The 19,970-nt window shown below is 34.8% G+C and overlaps 1 protein-coding gene across 3 annotated transcripts in view; it reads left to right on the top strand.

The window, feature by feature from the left end:
* The window catches only part of LOC113522143 (uncharacterized), a 39,674-nt gene that overhangs the window by 6,232 nt on the left and 13,472 nt on the right, over window positions 1-19,970 (top strand). For all 3 annotated transcript variants that reach the window (XM_052893655.1, XM_052893654.1, XM_052893656.1), the window contains 2 exons: window positions 8,400-8,610; window positions 18,663-19,028. In XM_052893655.1, coding sequence (XP_052749615.1) covers window positions 8,400-8,610; window positions 18,663-19,028 — 577 coding nt within the window. The remainder of the gene's footprint in view (window positions 1-8,399; window positions 8,611-18,662; window positions 19,029-19,970) is intronic.

Raw genomic sequence — 19,970 nt, 5'->3', positions numbered from 1 at the left:
TAAATTATAAATAATTATATATATACACACATACATTCACATATATACATACATACACATACACATGTTGGTTCCACTGAGTTAAGCAAAGTAGCGATTCGTATTCTATCAGCTCCCTGTACTTCGGCAGCCACTGAGCGTTCCTTTAGTATCCAAGGCTACATACATAATAACAAAAGAAATCGACTTACAACTGAAAAAATTTCATTCATTTGTTATAACTGGAATCTTAAACATAAAGCTGAATGCGAGGACATTCAGTTTAATGAAGAAAATACCTTAGAAGCTTTCATTGAGCAAGTAAATGAACATAACAGTTTAGACGAAATAGAGCCTATCGAACCTATACAATTCATCGCTTGTAATAACTCTGAATCTGACAGTGATTGACTGTAGTTTTACATTTTACTTTCATCTCTTTCTTAATAAACTCAAAATCAAATTAAAAGTTTTTTATTCTGTAGGCTGCATAATAATATTGTCTATGTCCAGTATAGTGGACGTCTTGCGGCTGAGATGACGATGATGAAGTACAAAATCATAAACACCCAAAAATTTGGGTGTTTATGGGGTTTAAACCCAATAAACCCAAAACACCCGGTTTTTACCCACCAGACTTTAAACCCACCCAGGTGGATTGCCCATCTCTACCTATCATCCTTTAATGGTGCCCCGCCGGTGTATACCGATAGCGCGTGTGGGGTTACCATTCCATTATCATCCATTAAACAAAAACAAAAAAACACAATTTCACATTTATATTATTAATAAGGCTTATTGTATTCGTTTAGATGTTTTGTTTTTAACGAAAAAGGTTTTGACCCATCTTTAGTAGATATTGTTGGTAGAATACCAGTTATTTTACTGAAATCCGTTAAGTAGTTTTTGCGTAAAATATTAACAAACATCCATTCATCGGGGGAAGGTATTGTTAGTAATGGGGTCTAACTGACCCATTGCCAGCAATACACCCTTTCAGGTGGACCTCCACGCGGTTCCCCTTGGAAACCGTCCTGGTTAATTCTAGTGGAATTCGTCACGATGGTCTAACTGACTTGCTTTCATCATTACCTATCATCCCTCACTGGTGCCCCGCCAGCGTATACTGATAGAGCAAGCGGGGTTACCATTCCATTGTCACCAATTAAAAAAAAATCCATTAATTTACAAACTTTAGCTTTTATTATACGAATAAGATTTTTAACACTGATTTTGTGCTTTGAAAAAAAAAAAAAACACACACACACACACTGATTTTTAATGTAAATTACGATTTTTTTATTATGATAATATTCTATTATTATATAGAATTATAATTGATTTATTGTTTTTACATACGGTGTGGTATATTTATTTATAATATATATTAAAAACAGAGCTAATAAAATTTAATTTATCCGAGTTGATAACAAAATAGATTACCTACTTAAGAGCTTTGAGTATATGTAGGTAGTATTTCATATAATAATATAACAAGAAAATATACTGCGCTATATATTCATTTATCTGGATGACTAGGCAAGAACCGCTTAGTAATTGAAATGTTAATACATTTTATCCGTAATTCACCACAAAGTGTTTTTTTACTTAGATTACATACTTAGAACTACTTATTTTAAATTACTTACTTTAAAAATTTTGGCACAATAATGTGTACGAACAGTTGTCCGAATCAACCGTATTCATCGATAGAAAGACGTTTGTGCTGATATATATATATATATATATATATATATATATATATATATATATATATATATATATATATATATATATATATATATATACAGTTTAGATATATCAGAACTGGCAAAAAAAAATTACCTTAATTTCTCCAAATCCGTTTTACCTTTCCCCAACAATTTCATTTCTCTAAAATTTATCTCTATCTATGAACAAAATTTCATCCATCTATAGGGGGGAAAGGGATTGTTAGTAATGGGGTCTAACATTACTTCATGCGGTTCCCCCAGAAAACTTTCATGGTTAATTCTTGAATTCGTCAACATGGGCTGACTGACTTGCTTTCGTCACTACCTATCTATATATTCCTCATTGGTGCCTCGGCAGTATACCGATAGCGCAGGCGGGGTAACTATTCCATCGTCACCCATTTAAAAACAAACATCCATTCAAGCATGCTCACAAACTTTCACGTTTATTATAGCCGTGGGATTAGTAACTATGTAATTATTAGTAAGGAAATTGTGTACTATAAGATTCATTGTGGGTCAAAATTATTATAGGGGCTATTAAATGATTTGTTTTGTTTTTTACTAACATATTTTTTTTAATAACACATTCGGTTTGAAGGGTGGGATATGGCGTGAATTTACTGGGTACAGAGGAATAACACCTGAGTCCTCAGGAATGGCAACGCATGGGGAGTATCATGGGCGAAACAGTATACTCTGTTATGTCCACGGTACTGCTCATGTCTATAGGCGACGGTTACCACTTTCCATCAGGTGGGCCGTCAGCTTGTTTGCCATTCTAAGTTGTATAAAAAAAAAAGCTTAGTTTAAGTCAATTGTTGCTAACAAAAATGGATCGTAGTTATCTGTAATAAAAAGATATTAATATTATTATAAGAAGGTTTTAATAATAATAGATTACGGCATTATCTAATTATTAAATTATCAACTTGAATAATTAACATTCGCAGAAGTTAAGCATTAACATTGACATATCAGTCAAGATATTTGCGTAACTGTGGATTTAGATCAATTTATTAATCATCAGTGTTGAGTATTAACTTATCTATTATAAAAGAAAAACAAGAACATTAAAATATCAACTACAGGTTTATTGATTTATCAGCAATAGTTGACGAGCAAAAATTTGTATGTCAATCGTCATAGGAGCTGAGCATTTACATTGACATATCAGCTACTAGATCTGAGCATTGACATATCAAATACATGATCAGAAAAGTAAAATTAACATTTCAGTTACAGGTCTTAATATTTTCACAGAAGTTGAGCATTAACATATAAGCCACAGGATCTGAGTATTAACATGAATATATAAAACAATATTTTATCCTATTCGGTCGTATTAATTCCAATAAAGTAGTGTTACCTTCAAACTTAACAATCGTTGCTAATAAAATTATGGGCATCATGATAAAAGGTATTCGATGATTAAATAAGGTCATTACGCACGTACACTGTTTTTGTATTCTAATATTATTGTGCTCTTAATAGATCAGTTTTGTTTTTTTTTGTAATATTTTATTGTACACTAGCGACCCGCCTCGGCTTTGCACGGGTACAATGCCGCACCGCTATGTCCCTGCATTTTAAATTTGTATTATCATCGGAAATAATCATTTAAATTACATGCTGTAAAGGCCCATATTGATCTATATTAAATGGCCAATATAATTAAGGTGCTTAATTGGATAAAAAATAATGCTGTATTGCTTAAAATCACTTCGTAAATAAGCCATTTTTTTCCGTAAAATGTAAAGGATAAAAAGTGATTATTGTGGGTTACCCTTAAGAGATAGACATATACCATCACGGACTTTTTGTTGACCTTTTTAAGGTGTACAGTACTGTAGTACATTATGTACATTGAGTATTAAGTAGTTCAGTGGGGGAATGGGATTGTAAGTAATGGGTTAAACCCCATTACTATCAATACACTTTCTCAGGTCAACCTTCATCTTGCCTTTTTATCCTCACCTTTGCACCTCACATTGCAATCACATCTCGTTGAGTTCTCGTTGGTGAGGTTATCACCCGATATGTGATTGCATTTCACACAAAAGTCTAATCTTATAATTTGTCACTATCTATGTCAATATTTTTAGAAAAACCGGAAAAATTATTGTACTCCGGGTGGTCGGGAGGTTAACCATTATTATCCAATTTTCCCGGGCGATCCGGGGGGGTTGGCAACTCTTTTTTTTATACCACTGAGGTGGCAAACAAGCATATGGCCCACCTGATGGTAAGTTACCGTAGCCTATGAACACCTGCAATACCAGAGGTATTACGCGTGCGTTGCCGACCCTGAAGAAACCTCTTTACCCCTTTTTTGAAGAACCCCATGCTGTAGTCTCTTGGGAAAACCTTGGCAGGGAGCTCATTCTACAACCTGTGTGTTCGTGGGAGGAAACATCTCTGAAACCGCGCTGTACGCGACCATTGAGGTTGTAGGACATGAGGATGAACTCCCTGTCGATGGCGAGTCGTACGATGGTAGAAAGTGGCTGTGGGCATCATATTGAACAATTCCTCTGAGCACAATCCATTGTAGAGGCGGTAGAACACGCAGAGTGAGGCAAAATCTCTCCTAAGACTTAAGGGTTCGATACCGCTTGTGAGCTTGGGATTATCGACAATTCTCATAGCTCATCGTTGCAACGAGTCGAAAGGTTCAAGCTGGTATTTAGGTGCTCCGGCTCCTAAGTGACAGCAATACTCCATATGGGGCCGGATTTGCGATTTGTAGAGCATTAATCGCTGATCCGGCGTGAAGTAATGCTTCGCTCTATTGAGCACACCGAGTTTTAACCCTATTTGTGTCACATAATTTTGTGCAATAAATTTAGAATTTTATAAAGTCCGTATTGTTTTCTATTAAGGTGGTTGATTTCTAAACAAAAATATACACCAAATATTAGATGGCGTTAGAATCGAGATTTGTAGTTTTTATTTATTATATGGTAAATAAAGATAATTTAAAGCAAAATTTCTAAATTTGCGGACGCTTATATAATTTTTTTACCCATATAGTAATAATTTATCATCTTTCTTATTTTTATTCTCCTGTGTTGTAAAATTAAAAAAAATACACACTAGGTTTTATAATGATATTTACCAGAGGGAGATTTTGTACAAAAGTCGATTGCTTGGGTACCTCTGTCCCATTCGTGTTTTTACCGTGAAGCACTTGTGTTTACATGGCTGTGTTTCGGTTTGAAGGGTGGGATATGGCGTGAATTTACAGGGTACAGAGGAATAACACCTAAGTCCTCAGGAATGGTAACGCATGGGGGGTATCATGAGCGAAACAGTATACTCTGTTATGTCCATGGTACTACTCATGTCTATAGGTGACGGTTACCACTTTCCATCAGGTGGGCCGTTAGCTTGTTTGCCATTCTAAGTTGTATAAAAAAAAAATACTCATTTCAGACGAAAATGCTTCTATTTTTTTAATTAATTTTAATTTACCTAATTATTTTCTTTTCATATGTAGTACACCTGTCATTCTTTGTATTTTTAAGCAAAAAGTGCCTAGTAAATGATGCATTCGCGGAGTGTTTACTCTATTTACTATATACACGTCCTCGCTTTGAAGGCTGTTAATCCATGTCGTAAATGTTATCTAACAGTAATTGCGGACAGATAGAGCATTTTCCTGTTGTAAGATGTTTCTAATTATGATGTTTTCTAAAAATCTAATATATAAAATTCTCGTGTCGTGGTGTTTGTTACTAAACCCCTCTGAAACGGCTTTACCGATTTTTGTGTGTATATCGCGTAGGTTTGAGAATCGTTCAACATCTATTTTTCATACCCCTCAAGGATAAGGGTGACGTATCCCAAAATATTTTTTTTATTTTTTTGACAAAATTTTTTATTTTTATTTTATTATGATTTAGCATTGAAAAATACATACAAATTCAAATTTTCACGCTTTTACAATCAATCCCTGTTTTTTAATTACGATTTTTATATGCCGCAATAGGGTTGCAAAATGACAATCGAATATAATAATTGTAGTACGATAAATTTTCATGTATAGTTCTAGAAATAATGTATATGGTAAACCAACGTTTGCCGAGTCAGGTAGTAATATATAATTAAAATGATGCTGATGGTAGCAGTCGTTATTGTTCATTGCTGAACATAGGCCTTCCCTATAAGTTGCCAGTACTTGTCACGCTTGGCAACCGCAATTAGGCTTTGATAGTGTTTTAAGATGGACGCTGCTGCTCATCCTCATGGGGGGTTTTGCCATTTTTTTGTAAGCTTTTTATTTTTATTTATTTTATACAAAAATCCACAGCTCTTAAAACACAACTTACATGCTAAGTCTCTTAAAAATACAGCTAATAATGGATTTTATTTATATAAACGAAAATTATAATTCCAAAACGAGGTAGACAAGTTAGAGTGGGTGTGTGCAAGTAATATAAGTGCATGTATGAAAGAAAACATGTATAATAATGAGTGTCTATAAAGTCAGGTTAATTGATATATAAAATAATTAAAATCCATGTTGCTACAGTTCAGATATGGACAGCAATGATTAAGAATACAATTTCATGGTAACCAATTGTAAAGAGGTATAAATGTATGAGTGGGTAAGATAGTGTAGTGGGGAGAAAGGGATTGTTAGTATTGGAGACTTAAAATCCCAATAATACAATCTAGCAATATACTCAACTAGGTCGACCTCCTCGTGGTTCCCCCTGGTTAATTCCTGATGAATTCATCATGATGGGTTAACTGACCTGTTTTCATTCTTATCGATCACCCTTTATTGGTGTTTCGCCAGCGTATCCCATTAGCGTAGGCGGGGTTACCATTCCATTTTCACCCATCAAAAAAAAATACTGTAGTGTAATAGGTAAATCAGGAAAATACTGAGTAGATAATGATAGTGCAAAGTAGAGTTGTGTTACTCGTCTAGTCGGACTTTATAATATTACCTGTTTCTTTGATAACATAATACTATGTATGTTCTATTTACTAGTATTATCGTATTATATCCTTTACAATGTTTATATTATGTCTACGTTTCATAATCTATGTCACATGACAATAACACTAGACTATACGGGAGATTGCCGTGTGGTCCTGGCATAGAATAAACCATCCCTTTCTTGTAGGTGTCGTAAAAAGCAACTAAGGGAGGGCGAGAGATGGATAGCAACGGTCCGCTTAAAACATCTCTAAAGCGTAACTGCTGTTGCCAATCCGCCTGCATAACGTGGCAAGTACTGGCAAAAAAATTGTTCAATTATTTTTAGGAGTTAATTGGTAATTTCTAAAAAAGATTAAACAAATTTTACTCTTATTTCTTGGGTGCGTGGCATACTACCGTGCATCCCGTTCATTCTACCTCGTGCATCTAGATTATGGGATGAGCTCTTCTCTTCAGAGCTTTTCAGATACCCTTACAATATAATATAGAGGCTTTTTGAAATGCCTCATTTCAAAAAGCGTACCTATGAACATTTTAAAGGCTGGAAACGCACAAGCAGCTCCTCTCGTGTTGCAGGAGCTCATAGCCAACGGTAGCTGTTTTCCATCAGGTGAAATGTCTGTTAGTTTGCCTTCTCAACAATAGAAAAAAAATCTGACTTTGTTATTGCAAGGTTCTTAAGTATGACGTGAGTCTGAAGATTGACATTTACTATTATATAAAGCGCCATGTCATCCGACTGTCATCTTTTTTTTTAATAACACGTTTTACGGCTCTGGAAACTTGTCCTTATGAGCCAAGATGCCATATTTTTAAATGCATTCAGTCACTTCACCACAAATTACAGAAATACACATCGCTTCACACTACAACTTTTTCACTGTATTTTCGCGCACTTATCTCTACGCTAGTGCCCTCTGGTGACACGTTTCTTTTTGTTTCTAGGTCGCCTTCATTTTACTATGTAAGGACCTTATTATGTAGTTTTTTACTGTATATATTAGAATAGACATTGAAAATCATACTGCGAGTTATAGTTAACCTTGAGGTCAACAGGTGCTTGTGTATCTTCAAAGAAAGTACATGTTTTCATATTTTAATTGAATAAGTATGTACCTATATTGTGTATTGTTTGTAGTAAGGTAACGTTCTGTTTATTTTGTTGGCAATTTATTTTGCAATTGTCACTTATGTATAAAGTTTAGGCATTAGGTTAGGATCAAATTTTGTAAATTCACAAATTTACCGTCGTCAGGGTCGTCAGGGTAGTCAGTTTATGTATCATTGCGTACATATACACATCGTCATTATCATATCAGCTTTTAACTATCGATTGCCGAGGAGGCTTAGTTTAGAGGGTTTTGCCAGTAGTTGCCACGCTTGGCGAGTTGGCAATTGCAGTTTGGCTTTTGATAATGTTTTAAGAGGGACACTGCTGCCAATTCCTTGCTCTCCCGAGGCCTCCTCCATGGAATGGAGAAATGACAGGTGAGAATGAAAAGGCATGTCAGTTAGGACATCGTGATGAATATATCTGGGATTCAGCACGATGGTTTCCACAGGGACCACGTGGAGGTTGACCTGTTAGGGTATATTGTTAGCAATGGAACTAGTAGTCTGCATTACTAGTAATCTCTTCCCCTTTCGTCAGCTTATTTGCCAATCTAATAAGTTACATAAAAAACAATGTGTGTGAACAATTAAACTAAACGTAATGCATCTCTCTCTTCCAGGAAAATGCAGAAACAAAGAAAACCTACACTTATCTGCAGCTGCAGAAGTATATGGCCACATTTGCCACGTCCCTAGTGAAGAAGTTCGGTTTGAGACCGGGCGATGTAGTCGGCATAATGTTGCCGAATTGTCCCGAATTCCCTGTGGTGGCGTTCGGATCGCTGCAGGCAGGGTGCGTCGTAACAACTATCAACCCTATTTATAAAGAGTGTAAGACTTATTTTGATATTAACCGTAGAAAAATCCAAAGAATATCCTGTTAATCGACCATGATATAGGCCATGGTACTGCTCATGTCTATAGGCGACGGTTATCACTTTCCATCAGGTGGGCCGTCAGCTTGTTTGCCATTCTAAGTTGTATACAAAAAAAGACTTAACTAGACCCAACATCTATTGTTTACTGACGAAACCCTATGAGTTCTATCAATAATATACTTCTTGAAATCTCAAATGAAACAACATATTTCACACAATTATGTATTTTTTATATTATTAGGAGAAGGAAAACATAAAATTGAAAATTATTCTTAGTAACTACTTAGTTATATTAGTGTGTGCATTGCATCTATATTCAGCTAAATTAGCAAAATATTATATTTTTTGCCTCGCCACGATCGACTCAACTAATAGTCGCAATCGACTGGTTGGCCTCTCTGATATAGGCCATTATAGGCTGTTTCCAATTCTTCATTCAAATCGAAATTATTTAAATGGGATATAAATTTAAATATCTCCATAATACATAGCTGATTGCCTTCTAATTGACTATATTTTTATCATTTAGTTTTCAAAAAATATATATTACAAGTTTATAATGTACGTAGCTATATGAAGGTGAAAGAATTTTTAAAATGGATTGAATAGTTTTGTGATTCTCTCTCTTCGGCCATTTCATTACTGAAGGTCGTGTCCTTGAAAGGTGCCTGTTGCCTCTCTTATGATGTTAGTCCATTTTGTCCGGTCTTCAGCTTCTCGCAGGGCAGCTGCAATTGACAGTCCCGTAACGGCGGTTACTTGGTCCGACCATCGACTAGGCGATCGCGTGGTCTTTTTCCTTCTATCTTGCTTACAACCATTAGTTTGTTCAGATTGTCGGACTGTTTTGTGATTATTACATTATAAACAAACAATATTTTCTCTTTATAATATTACTATATATTGATATTTTGATCATTAATAACATAGACTCAAATGCTCAAAGTAAGTAATGACGATAAATAATTAAGGATTCTCTTCCACAAAAAGAAACCGTCTTCAAATGTGCCAAAACAAGTTGTTTTGATCTAAAAACTAAACTACTGTATAGATTTTTATAAAATTTCTATGGGACCCATCTATAAGTATATCCTTTCACGGTTCAGTGGTTTTGATATAACAGACACATTTCCCTTCACTGCTCTGCTCCTATTGATCGTAGCGTGATGAAAAGTATACTACAACCTGCCCAGGAGTATGAAGAATAATTGTACCAAGTTTCGTTAAAATCCGTTTTTGTTTCTATAACGAACATACAGACAGACAGACAAAATTTTTACTGATTGCAGTTTTGTCATCAGTATCGATCACTAATCACCCGCTGATTGTTATTTTGTAAATATATTTCATGTACAGATTTGATCTCTCTACAGATTTATTATAAGTATAGATTTACAAAATTACAAGTCCAGTTTCAATTAATCATGTAATTTCCCATTGCAAGTTTGTCATACGAGTATTTTTTATATTACATAATTATGATTCATACCTGTGATTATCGTTTCAAACAATTAGATATCGTTTAAAGGAAATATCTATCTATCTATGGTTTAATTATCTTATCTGTAACGTGTAATAGGTATTATATAGAAGTATTACAGAGATTAGATTAAGATACTTTATCAGTAGAAATTTTGAAGATTAAATAAACACATTTATTACAATGCAATTTATGAATATGGAACAGCAGGTGGTTTTTTTTTTGTAATGGATGATAATGGAGTCGTAATCCCGTTTGAATTATTGGTATACGCTGACGGGGCACCAGTCAATAATGATAAATGAGGGAGAAAGCAGATCATTTAGCCTATCGTGACAAATTTGTTAAGAATTAACCACGATGGTGTGTGCTCCTTTTTTAATTTAGACTAGAGGGAGACTGTACAAAAGTTGTTTGCTTGTGTACCTCTGTCCCATTCGTGTTTCTATCGTGAAGCAGTTGTTTGCATGGCTGTTGTTTGATTTGAAGGGTGGGATGTGGCAGTGGATTTACAGGGTACAGAGGAATAATACCTGAGTCCTCAGGAATGGCAACGCATGGGGGTATCATGGGCGAAACAGTATACTCTGTTATGTCCATGGTTATTGCTCGTGTCTATAGGCGACGGCTACCGCTTTTCATCAGGTGGGCCGTCAGCTTGTTTGCCATTCTAAGTTGCATAAAAAAAAGACAATTTTAAGAGTGAACCCTATTACAGCAGAAAGATTAAAATATTTTTTTAGATAATTTTAAAAGATAACGTTAACGGTATCACTACATAGTATAAAACAAAGTCGCTGTCGGTGTCTGTCCGTCCCTATGTATGCTTAAATCTTTAAAACTACGCAACGGATTTTGAAGCGGTTTTTTTTTAAATAGATAGAGTAATTCAATGGGAAGGTTTATAAGTATAATATATGCATAATAAAGTAGAGGAACACTGATAATTGCAGAGGTTTCTAATGAGATGTGATGTAATGTGTACCCGTGCGAAGCCGGGGCGGGTCGCTAGTAAACCGTATAAAATTTATCCTTCGTTCTGAAAAAAGTTATTCCTATATAGTTATAATATTTATATTATCATTTGACTTAAAGAAAAGGTGGTCCTCGTTTCTGTGGTACTTTTTTTTTGTAAAACGATTTATAAGATTCTTTTTTCATTTGAAATACAAAAACATATTTTTTTTTTAGTTTATTTGGGATAACAACGGCGTTTTACAAAATTAAATTCATATTACACATTTAATAAATGCTAGCCAATTATATTTATCCGCAGAAATATACTTACATATTGCTTCCATAGACATTTTATCAAAATCAGTTTAGTATTTTAGTTTTGATTTGAATTCAAGATATTCACAATTCAATCCAGAGATTCTGGGAGGTCGAAGATTTGCCTTCAGATTAAAATATCTATTCAATAGATGAACAATTTTATGAATTCCATTATACTAAAAATACCCGTCGCTTACCTGATGGTCGCTTCACTGTCATGATGCCACTGAAGGAAAATCCTGAGCAAGTACTTGGCAATTCATTCCCATTTACTGAAATGCATTGTTTGAGACTGTTTTCTTAGAAAAAATCCATAATTACTCCATTATGTGGTACATGTAAAAATCTGTAAAGCCTAACCGCGGTTTCCAATCCGCCTGCCAAGCGTGGCAACTACTGACAAAACCCCCCAAGGCGGAGATTTATATTAGATTAGCAGTGGATAGTTAAAGGCTGATATGATAAAAATGTAGGTCCGAAGAGTCAGAAATAAAATTCCTCCTTTACAAGCGATTTAACCTTTATAAAATATATATATATATATATATATATATATATATATATATATATATATATATATATATATATATATATATATATATATATATATATATATATATATATATATATATATATATATCTTTTTTTTATGGGTGAAAATGGTATGGTAACCCCGCCTGCGCTAACGGTATACGCTTGCAGAACACCAGTGAAGGGTGATAGATGAGAATAAAAACAGGCCAGTTAGCCCATCATGATGAATTCATCAGGATTTAACCATGATAGTTTCCAGGGGGAACCGCGAGGAGGTCGAACTGGTTGGGTATATTGCTAGCAATAGGATTCTCAGTCTCCATTACTAACAATCCCTTTCCCCCATATACATATGTATAGTCATTAGTCATTTCCGTTTTAGTTATCTATCATTAAAAGTATAATTAAGTATATGTTTAATCATTTAACTTATTTATAATTGTAAATATTAATATAGATAAGAACAAACAAATATTGATAGCATTAAATGCACTTGCCGCGATGACATTCGAGTGCATTATAATAATACATACGTTAATTAACGACATCACATCTCATTAATTGGCCATTAATTTTCTACTCTTGTCACTGCACATGGAACTAATTGAGGTGGAAGTAATTAGTTATATATAACAAATAAGATTATCCTTAGAACATCATTAATTCATAAATTTCTCACTAATATTATAATTGTGAGTTAGTTTTTTTTTATAAAACTTTGAATGGCAAACAAGCTGACGGCCCACCTGATGGAAAGTGGTAACCGTCGTCTATACACATGAGCAGTACTATGGACATAACAGAGTATACTGTTTCGCCCATGATACCCCCATGCGTTGCCATTCCTGAGGACTCAGCTGTTATTCCTCTGCACTACAGGGCGAAAAGGGATGATTAGTAAATATTGTAAAATATACCCTATCAGGTCAACCTCGTGAATCCATCGTAATTGATTTATCGTAGAATTCGTCACGATGGGCTAACTGGCCTGCTTCATACTCACCTCTTATCCCTCACTGGCAAGCGGGGATTTTTTTAATGCGTGGAAATGGAATGGTAACCACGCCTGCGCTATCGGTTCACGCTGCTGGGGCACCAGGGGTATCATGGGCGAAACAGTATACTCTGTTATGACCATGGTACTGCTCACGTCTATAGGCGACGGTTACCACTTTTCATCAGGTGAGCCGTCAGCTTGTTTGCCATTCTAAGTTGTATATATATATATATATATATATATATATATATATATATATATATATATATATATATATATATATATATATATATATATATATATATATATATATATATATATATATATATATATATATATATCAACTTTAATAATTTCTGTATGTAAACTGTAAATGAACACAGAATAAGAAAATATCAAAATACAAGCAAAATTGGATTCATATAGCTTAACTCGAATTTAATTTTGAAAAGGAATTAACGTAAAGGATTTTTTGTCTTCAGACAGATTTTAGAGGAGACTCGTACGTTGATATCGATGTATGTGACGCCCCCCGTGTCTACTCCGCCCCTGTAGACTTTTAATGCCGGCTCTCGCATGTTTAAAACATTTAATCCGATATATACAACATGCATATCTTAATCTCTTGTCAGATACCGGGTATTAGTATAAACACTTGGATAATCTCCTTAAACTTTGTACCACAACTCTCCTATACAGTAATAAAACACAAATACGTTATTTATACTTATAATAAATCTGTAGAGAGGTCAATTCTGGACATGAAATATATTTCCAAAATAACTATCAGGGGGTGATTAGTGATCGATACTGATGCCAAAAATGCAATCAGTAAAATTTTTATCTGTCTATCTGTCTGTATGTTCGTTATAACATAAAAACTACTCGACGGATTTTAACGAAACTTGGTACAATTATTCTTCATATTCCTGTGCAGGTTATAGTATACTTTTCATCACGTTACGGTCAATAGGAGCAGAGCAGTGAAGGGAAATGTTAAAATGTCCACTCGTGCGACGCCGGGACGGGCCGCTAGTTTTCTTTTTTTTTTTTGATGGGTGAAAATGGTATGGTAACCCCGCCTGCGCTAACGGGATACGCTGGCGGAGCACCAGTGAAGGATGATAGATGAGAATGAAAACAGGCCAGTTAGCCCATCATGATGAATTCATTAGGAATTAACCATGATAGTTTCAAGGGAGAACCGCGAGGAGGTCGACCTGGTTGGGTATATTGCTAGCAATGGGATTCTCAGTCTCCATTACTAACAATCCCTTTCCCCCCGCGGGCTGCTAGTTAACAAAAAATTCACGATGACTTATATACCTAGTACATAGTTGAAAGAACTAGGTACCTATGAATATTCTCTTGTACCTACCGAAGTTCTGAATGCATAAAAAATTTCGAATGACAGGTACTTTGTTTCTTTTAATTGTTAATAATTAAGATAAATTTTATTTTTATTACACAACTTGTTGCCAACAAACAAAAAGAGCTGATAACTTCAGATAACAATAACTCAAGAATACGAGATGACTTTGACATAGTTTAATTAGTAAATAATATATTTTGTAATAGAGTGGGCGGTAATGATTTTGTTTTAGTAAGAAATTTAACGTCGGCAGCACACCTGCAATGCCTCTGGTGTTGTAGGTGATCATTGGCGGCGGTAGTCACTTACCATCAGATGAGCCGCATGTGTTTGTCCCCTGTGTTGTATAAAAAAGTTTGGTATTTGATTTCAGAACTGGATCTTACATTAAAAAAAAAATTAAAAAAAATTTAAATTAATACTATAATTTCGATTCCTAATCGCTAGACAAATCTAGACAATTAGCAAGCGAATTCGTCGATGGAATCGTTATCGAAAGCGAGTTCACAAGTTGGAATGAGACATTCGATGTTGCTATCTCATCCTATCTTACGAACTCAGCCCTCTAACCAATTGATAAGCGAATCCGTCGACGGAATCGTTATCGAAAGCGAGTTCACGAGCTGGAACGAGACATCCGACGTTGCTATCTCATTCTATCTCACGGACTCGCTAACGATGTCGATTCCATCGATGAATTCGATTGCCACTTGTCTAGAGGGCTGAGTTCGTGAGATAGGATGAGATAGCAACTTTTCTGATTATTTTTTTCACTGGTAGTAATGGAATGGTAACCCCGCCTGCGCTAACGGTATAGGCTGGCGGATCACCATTGAGGGATGATAGGTGAGGATGAAAAGGAGTTCAATTAGCCCATCCTGATGTTTGACCCAATGTGATGGCCCAAGTGAATTCACTTGAAATTAGAACACGATGGTTTCCAGGAGGAATCGCGAGGAGGTTGACTTGACAATACACCTTGTATTGCTAGCAGTGGTGTTACTAATCCCTATTATTAACAATCTTTTTTCCTCCCACTTTTCTGATTAGGCTCGGGCCTGGCTATTCTGGATTGTGTCTTCAGATACTCTTTGCTTGGTTCCCCATAACGCAGGGGATGCTAGCTTGAGGACCAGGTGGTTGGTTTGTTTCTGTGGCATTATTATTATTATTATTTATAATATATACGGTGGCTTATAGGGTTTTTAAGCGCCAATTCACTAAACCTATCTTTGAAATTTAAATAAAAATTTAATATCACAAAAATCTTCACTGTAAAGACCGATATACATTAATTGTCTAATAGATTTAAGTCAGAATTATTATTATTTTAGTTTGAAGTTGGTTTTTTTGTAGGACATAATCTTTAATTATATATAAATAGAACTAAGTAAGTTTCTATTGAGTAAGCATTATATAAAATTAGATATAATAAACAACTACTATAGGTATTTTCAATGATTATTGACCCCAAGATTATAAATATCATTAATATGGTAAAATTATAAGATAAACATAAAAAAAATATGATCCAATCAGAATAGTAGTCTAACGTATAAGAAAGGATAGTTGGTAATGGAGACTAGCGGCCTATTGCCAGCAATATACCCTATCAGGTCGACCTCCATCCGGTTCCTTCTGGAAACAATCGTGGTTAATTCTTGTCCTAACTGACCTGTGTTTTTATTCAACGATAAATTAGTCACGATGGTTTCCAGGGGGAACCGCGTGGAGGTCGACCTGATAGGTTATATTGATAGCAATGGGGACTTACCTCCCCATTGCTATCAATCCCTTCCTCTCCCCCCCCCCCCCCCCGCGGGCGGGGTTACTATTTTATTATCATCCATTAAAAATACTACATGCAGAATTTGCTGATAAATAGTTAGGTATAACATGTTTCGTTTAATTTGTTATAGGTATGTACCTACTGTGATTGACGCATTGTTTTTTTTTTATGGAATACTGATTATGTATGTATAAGTACGTACGTACTTAATAATTTTTGGTATTCGCTTTTATTCATGAATATGTAAAACGTTTCAAAAACCTATTTTAGATGTTAAACTATTTAGTAATAATTAGTGGTAGAAATTCGACCATAACATATATTGTAATAAATTAATTTATTATGGTTATCTTTGACATTCAGTGAGACTGTAAACAAATAATATTAAACACAAACAATATTAATCTATCCTCAATTTGACCACAGACTTTAACCATAAACAAAAGAGTATATATGTGTGTATGTGTCAAGTACCTGATAGTATGTGTAATTTTTTTTTATTGATTTAATGTATTTTTTATGTATAATTAAAAAAAAAATATTAGCATTCTGCACTGTAATGAAATGAAATATTTATTTGCTTTAAACAGACATTTGACATTATAAGGGCCATGTGACAAATCTTTTTGGCATCTGTTTAATTGCCTTAAAATTGTAGGCGTGCAAATCTAATTTATTGCTTAAATAGGGATACAAATTTAATTTAGACATTATTATGGTTATAGAATAATAAAAAAAAAAAAAAGAAAAAGAAACAACTCTCAAACAATTATCAAGTCAAATCAATAAATTTAAGTACATATTCAATATCGTCAAATAAAATTAACAATTACATTATTATTATTAATGTATAAAAAATTAGGGGGTTTTGCCAGTGGTTGTAACGCTTAGCAGACGCTGCTGCCTACCCTTCGCTCTCTCTTAGTCACCTCTTACAACACCCACAGGAAAGGAAGGGGTGACCTATTCTATATCGGGACCACACGGTGAAGATAACGGCCAATTACCATTTTTTTTAATGGATGATGAATGGAGTGATAACTCCGTATGCGCTAACGGTATACGCTGGCGGGGCACCAGTGAGGGATGATAGGTGAATAATGAAATAAGCAGGGCAGGCAGCCCATCGTGATGAATACACCTGGAACTCAGCACAAATGTTTTCAAGGGGGAACCGCGTGGAGGTCGACCTGACAGGGTATATTGCTAGCAACGGGGCTGGTAGTCCGCATTACTAACGATCCCTTCCCCCCATTACCAAAGAGTAATGTAGGCTATATATTATTTACAAAAATTCTATTTACCCGATATATATGAGGTAACAAACATAACAAAAATACAACAATATTAAAAAAAGACCAGTGGGAGACTTTGTACAAAAGTCGATTGCTTGGGTACCTCTGTCCCATTCGTGTTTCAACCGTGAAGCAGTTGTGTTTGCATGGCTGTGTTTCGGTTTAAAGGGTGGGATATGGCGTGAATTTACAGGGTACAGAGGAATAACACCTGAGTCCTCAGGAATGGCAACGCATGGGGGGTATCATGGGCGAAACAGTATACTCTGTTATGTCCATGGTACTGCTCATGTCTATAGGCGACGGTTACCACTTTCCATCAGGTGGGCCGTCAGCTTGTTTGCCATTCTATGTTGTATAAAAAAAAAGAGCTTCACTCTTTTTGAAGTCGGTTGTAAAGTACTTAAATAAGTATGACTAATCATAGGTGTCTTATCAAAAGCAAAGTCAATTGGTCACAGACCTCATCGATTTATCACAGTTCACAGCTGTGTCGTAAGTAATAAATTTTACTGCAACGAGAATTAATTTAAAGAAATCGTTTTAGTTCCGCAAACGGCGCGAGCAATGGGCAAAACAAATGTGAAGTTCCAGGCTTCCATCTAAGGATTACCACCATGATCTCAAGTTGTTTGGGATTAAATAGACTACTCTATAATAATCATTATTGGAATATGATTTTCATCATTATCATGTCAACTGGTAACTGTCCACTGCTGAACAAAAAAAAACCGCCCAATATGGGGAGACCTATCCCCATATTGGGCGGTTTTTTTTTAATGGGTGGTAATGGTATGGTAACTCCGTCTGCGCTATCGGTATACGCTGGCGGGGCACCAGTGATTGATGACTGATGAAGATGAAAGCAGGTTAGTTAGCCCATTCTGACGAATTCAACTAGAATTAGCTACGAGGATTTCCAGGGGGATCAACGTGGAGGTCGACCTGATAGGTTATATTGCTAGTAATGGGGCTATTTGACCCCATTACTAACAATCCCTTTCCCCCCACATTGGACGGTTTTGTCAGTAGTTGCCACGCTTGACAGGCAGGTTGGTAACCGCAGTTAGGCCTTGGTGAAGTTTTAAGAGGGACGTTTCGAAGGATAGGTAATCCCTTGACCATTAAGTTCTCTTAGTTGCCTCTTACGACACTCACGGGAAAAGAAAAGGTGTTCTATGTCGCACAAAATAATAATATTGTACCACTAAAAATACTTTGTAAACTTGCAATTTATTTTAATATCAATATTTTTATTTCCAGTTGAAATTTCGCATCAAGCATCGATAACCGAGCCAAAAGTCATAGTGACCATACAAGACTGTTACGAATCAATAGTGAAAGGATTAAGAAATGCAAAAATTAATGCCAAAGTGATAATATTAGATGAACCAAACCAATCAGGTATACCTGATGGAGCTATTAGATATTCAGAAATCGCTGAGAATGGTGAAGCAGATTACGCTATGTTGGAGAAAATTGAAAGAAAAGAAGACGATATAGCTTTTATACCGTTCTCTAGTGGTACAACAGGACTGCCCAAAGGAGTAGAGCTTAATTATAGGAATGTTTTGGCTGCAATGGAGTGTATGCAAAGAGACGAGAACCGTTATTCGGAATTAGCAAATGGTAAGTGATTGATTGACAATCATAAATCATTGCGTCGTCAATTCCCAATTATTTGGGGTCGGCGAACGTACTTCATATTATGCTTGTAATGTTTTTAAATTGTATTTTTGCTATCTATATCATAATTGCCTTGTTTTTTCAATCAACCGTCATACCTGAGCTCATTTCTGTTCGATGCATTATCATATTTCACACAGTGCATTCACCTCTGATTTGGTTGTTTTCTTCCTTTACATCCATCTACTTAATCTTCTTTAAAACATAATAACTACACAATTTATCCAAAAAGTGATTGATTGAAAACATTGATTCCAAATTTGTGGTAAATATATATATATAAAAAAAAATTAATATTCATAGAGACTAAACTTGTATCATTATTTAAAATTTCTGTTTGGCTTTATTCTTGTCCATTCTATGTTTCCTTCCACTGCCTCAGATTGATTGGAAGAGATCTCTTTTAAAGATAAATTTACCTTTTCTTACATTATTTCTGCATGTTATTATTACTGTATGTCTGAGCACAATAAAAAATATTTAAAAAAAAAGTTAATATTCTTCATTGTACATTTATATTTAAACGTGATACTTTTTTTTACAATTCAATTCCGTTTAATATTTTCAATTTAAATTTATTGACTGCTTGTAAATAATGGAGTTTTTGTGCCTTTATGATTTTGTTATATTGTTCCTCATTCAGTCCAGTGTCTTTCTAATTTATTCGGTTACTTTTTTTTCTCATAATAAGCAAAAAAATATTTTTTTTTTCATATGTAAATAATACATATTATATTTTTTAAAATGACTGTTTAAAATGACTTAACGCGAATTTTTGTTTGTTAAAACGTACATATAAAATTATTTTCGTTCCGTCGTTCGCATTATTTGAGTATTTTTTTTTAATGGATGATAATGGAATGGTAACCCTACTCGCGCTATCGG

This window comes from Galleria mellonella, unplaced genomic scaffold (assembly GCF_026898425.1).
Source record: "Galleria mellonella isolate WM207_F2 unplaced genomic scaffold, CSIRO_AGI_GalMel_v1 utg182, whole genome shotgun sequence".
Taxonomy (NCBI): Eukaryota; Metazoa; Arthropoda; class Insecta; order Lepidoptera; family Pyralidae; genus Galleria; species Galleria mellonella.
Note: the sequence above shows the minus strand (reverse complement) of the source record. Positions and strands in the feature narration are given on the sequence as shown.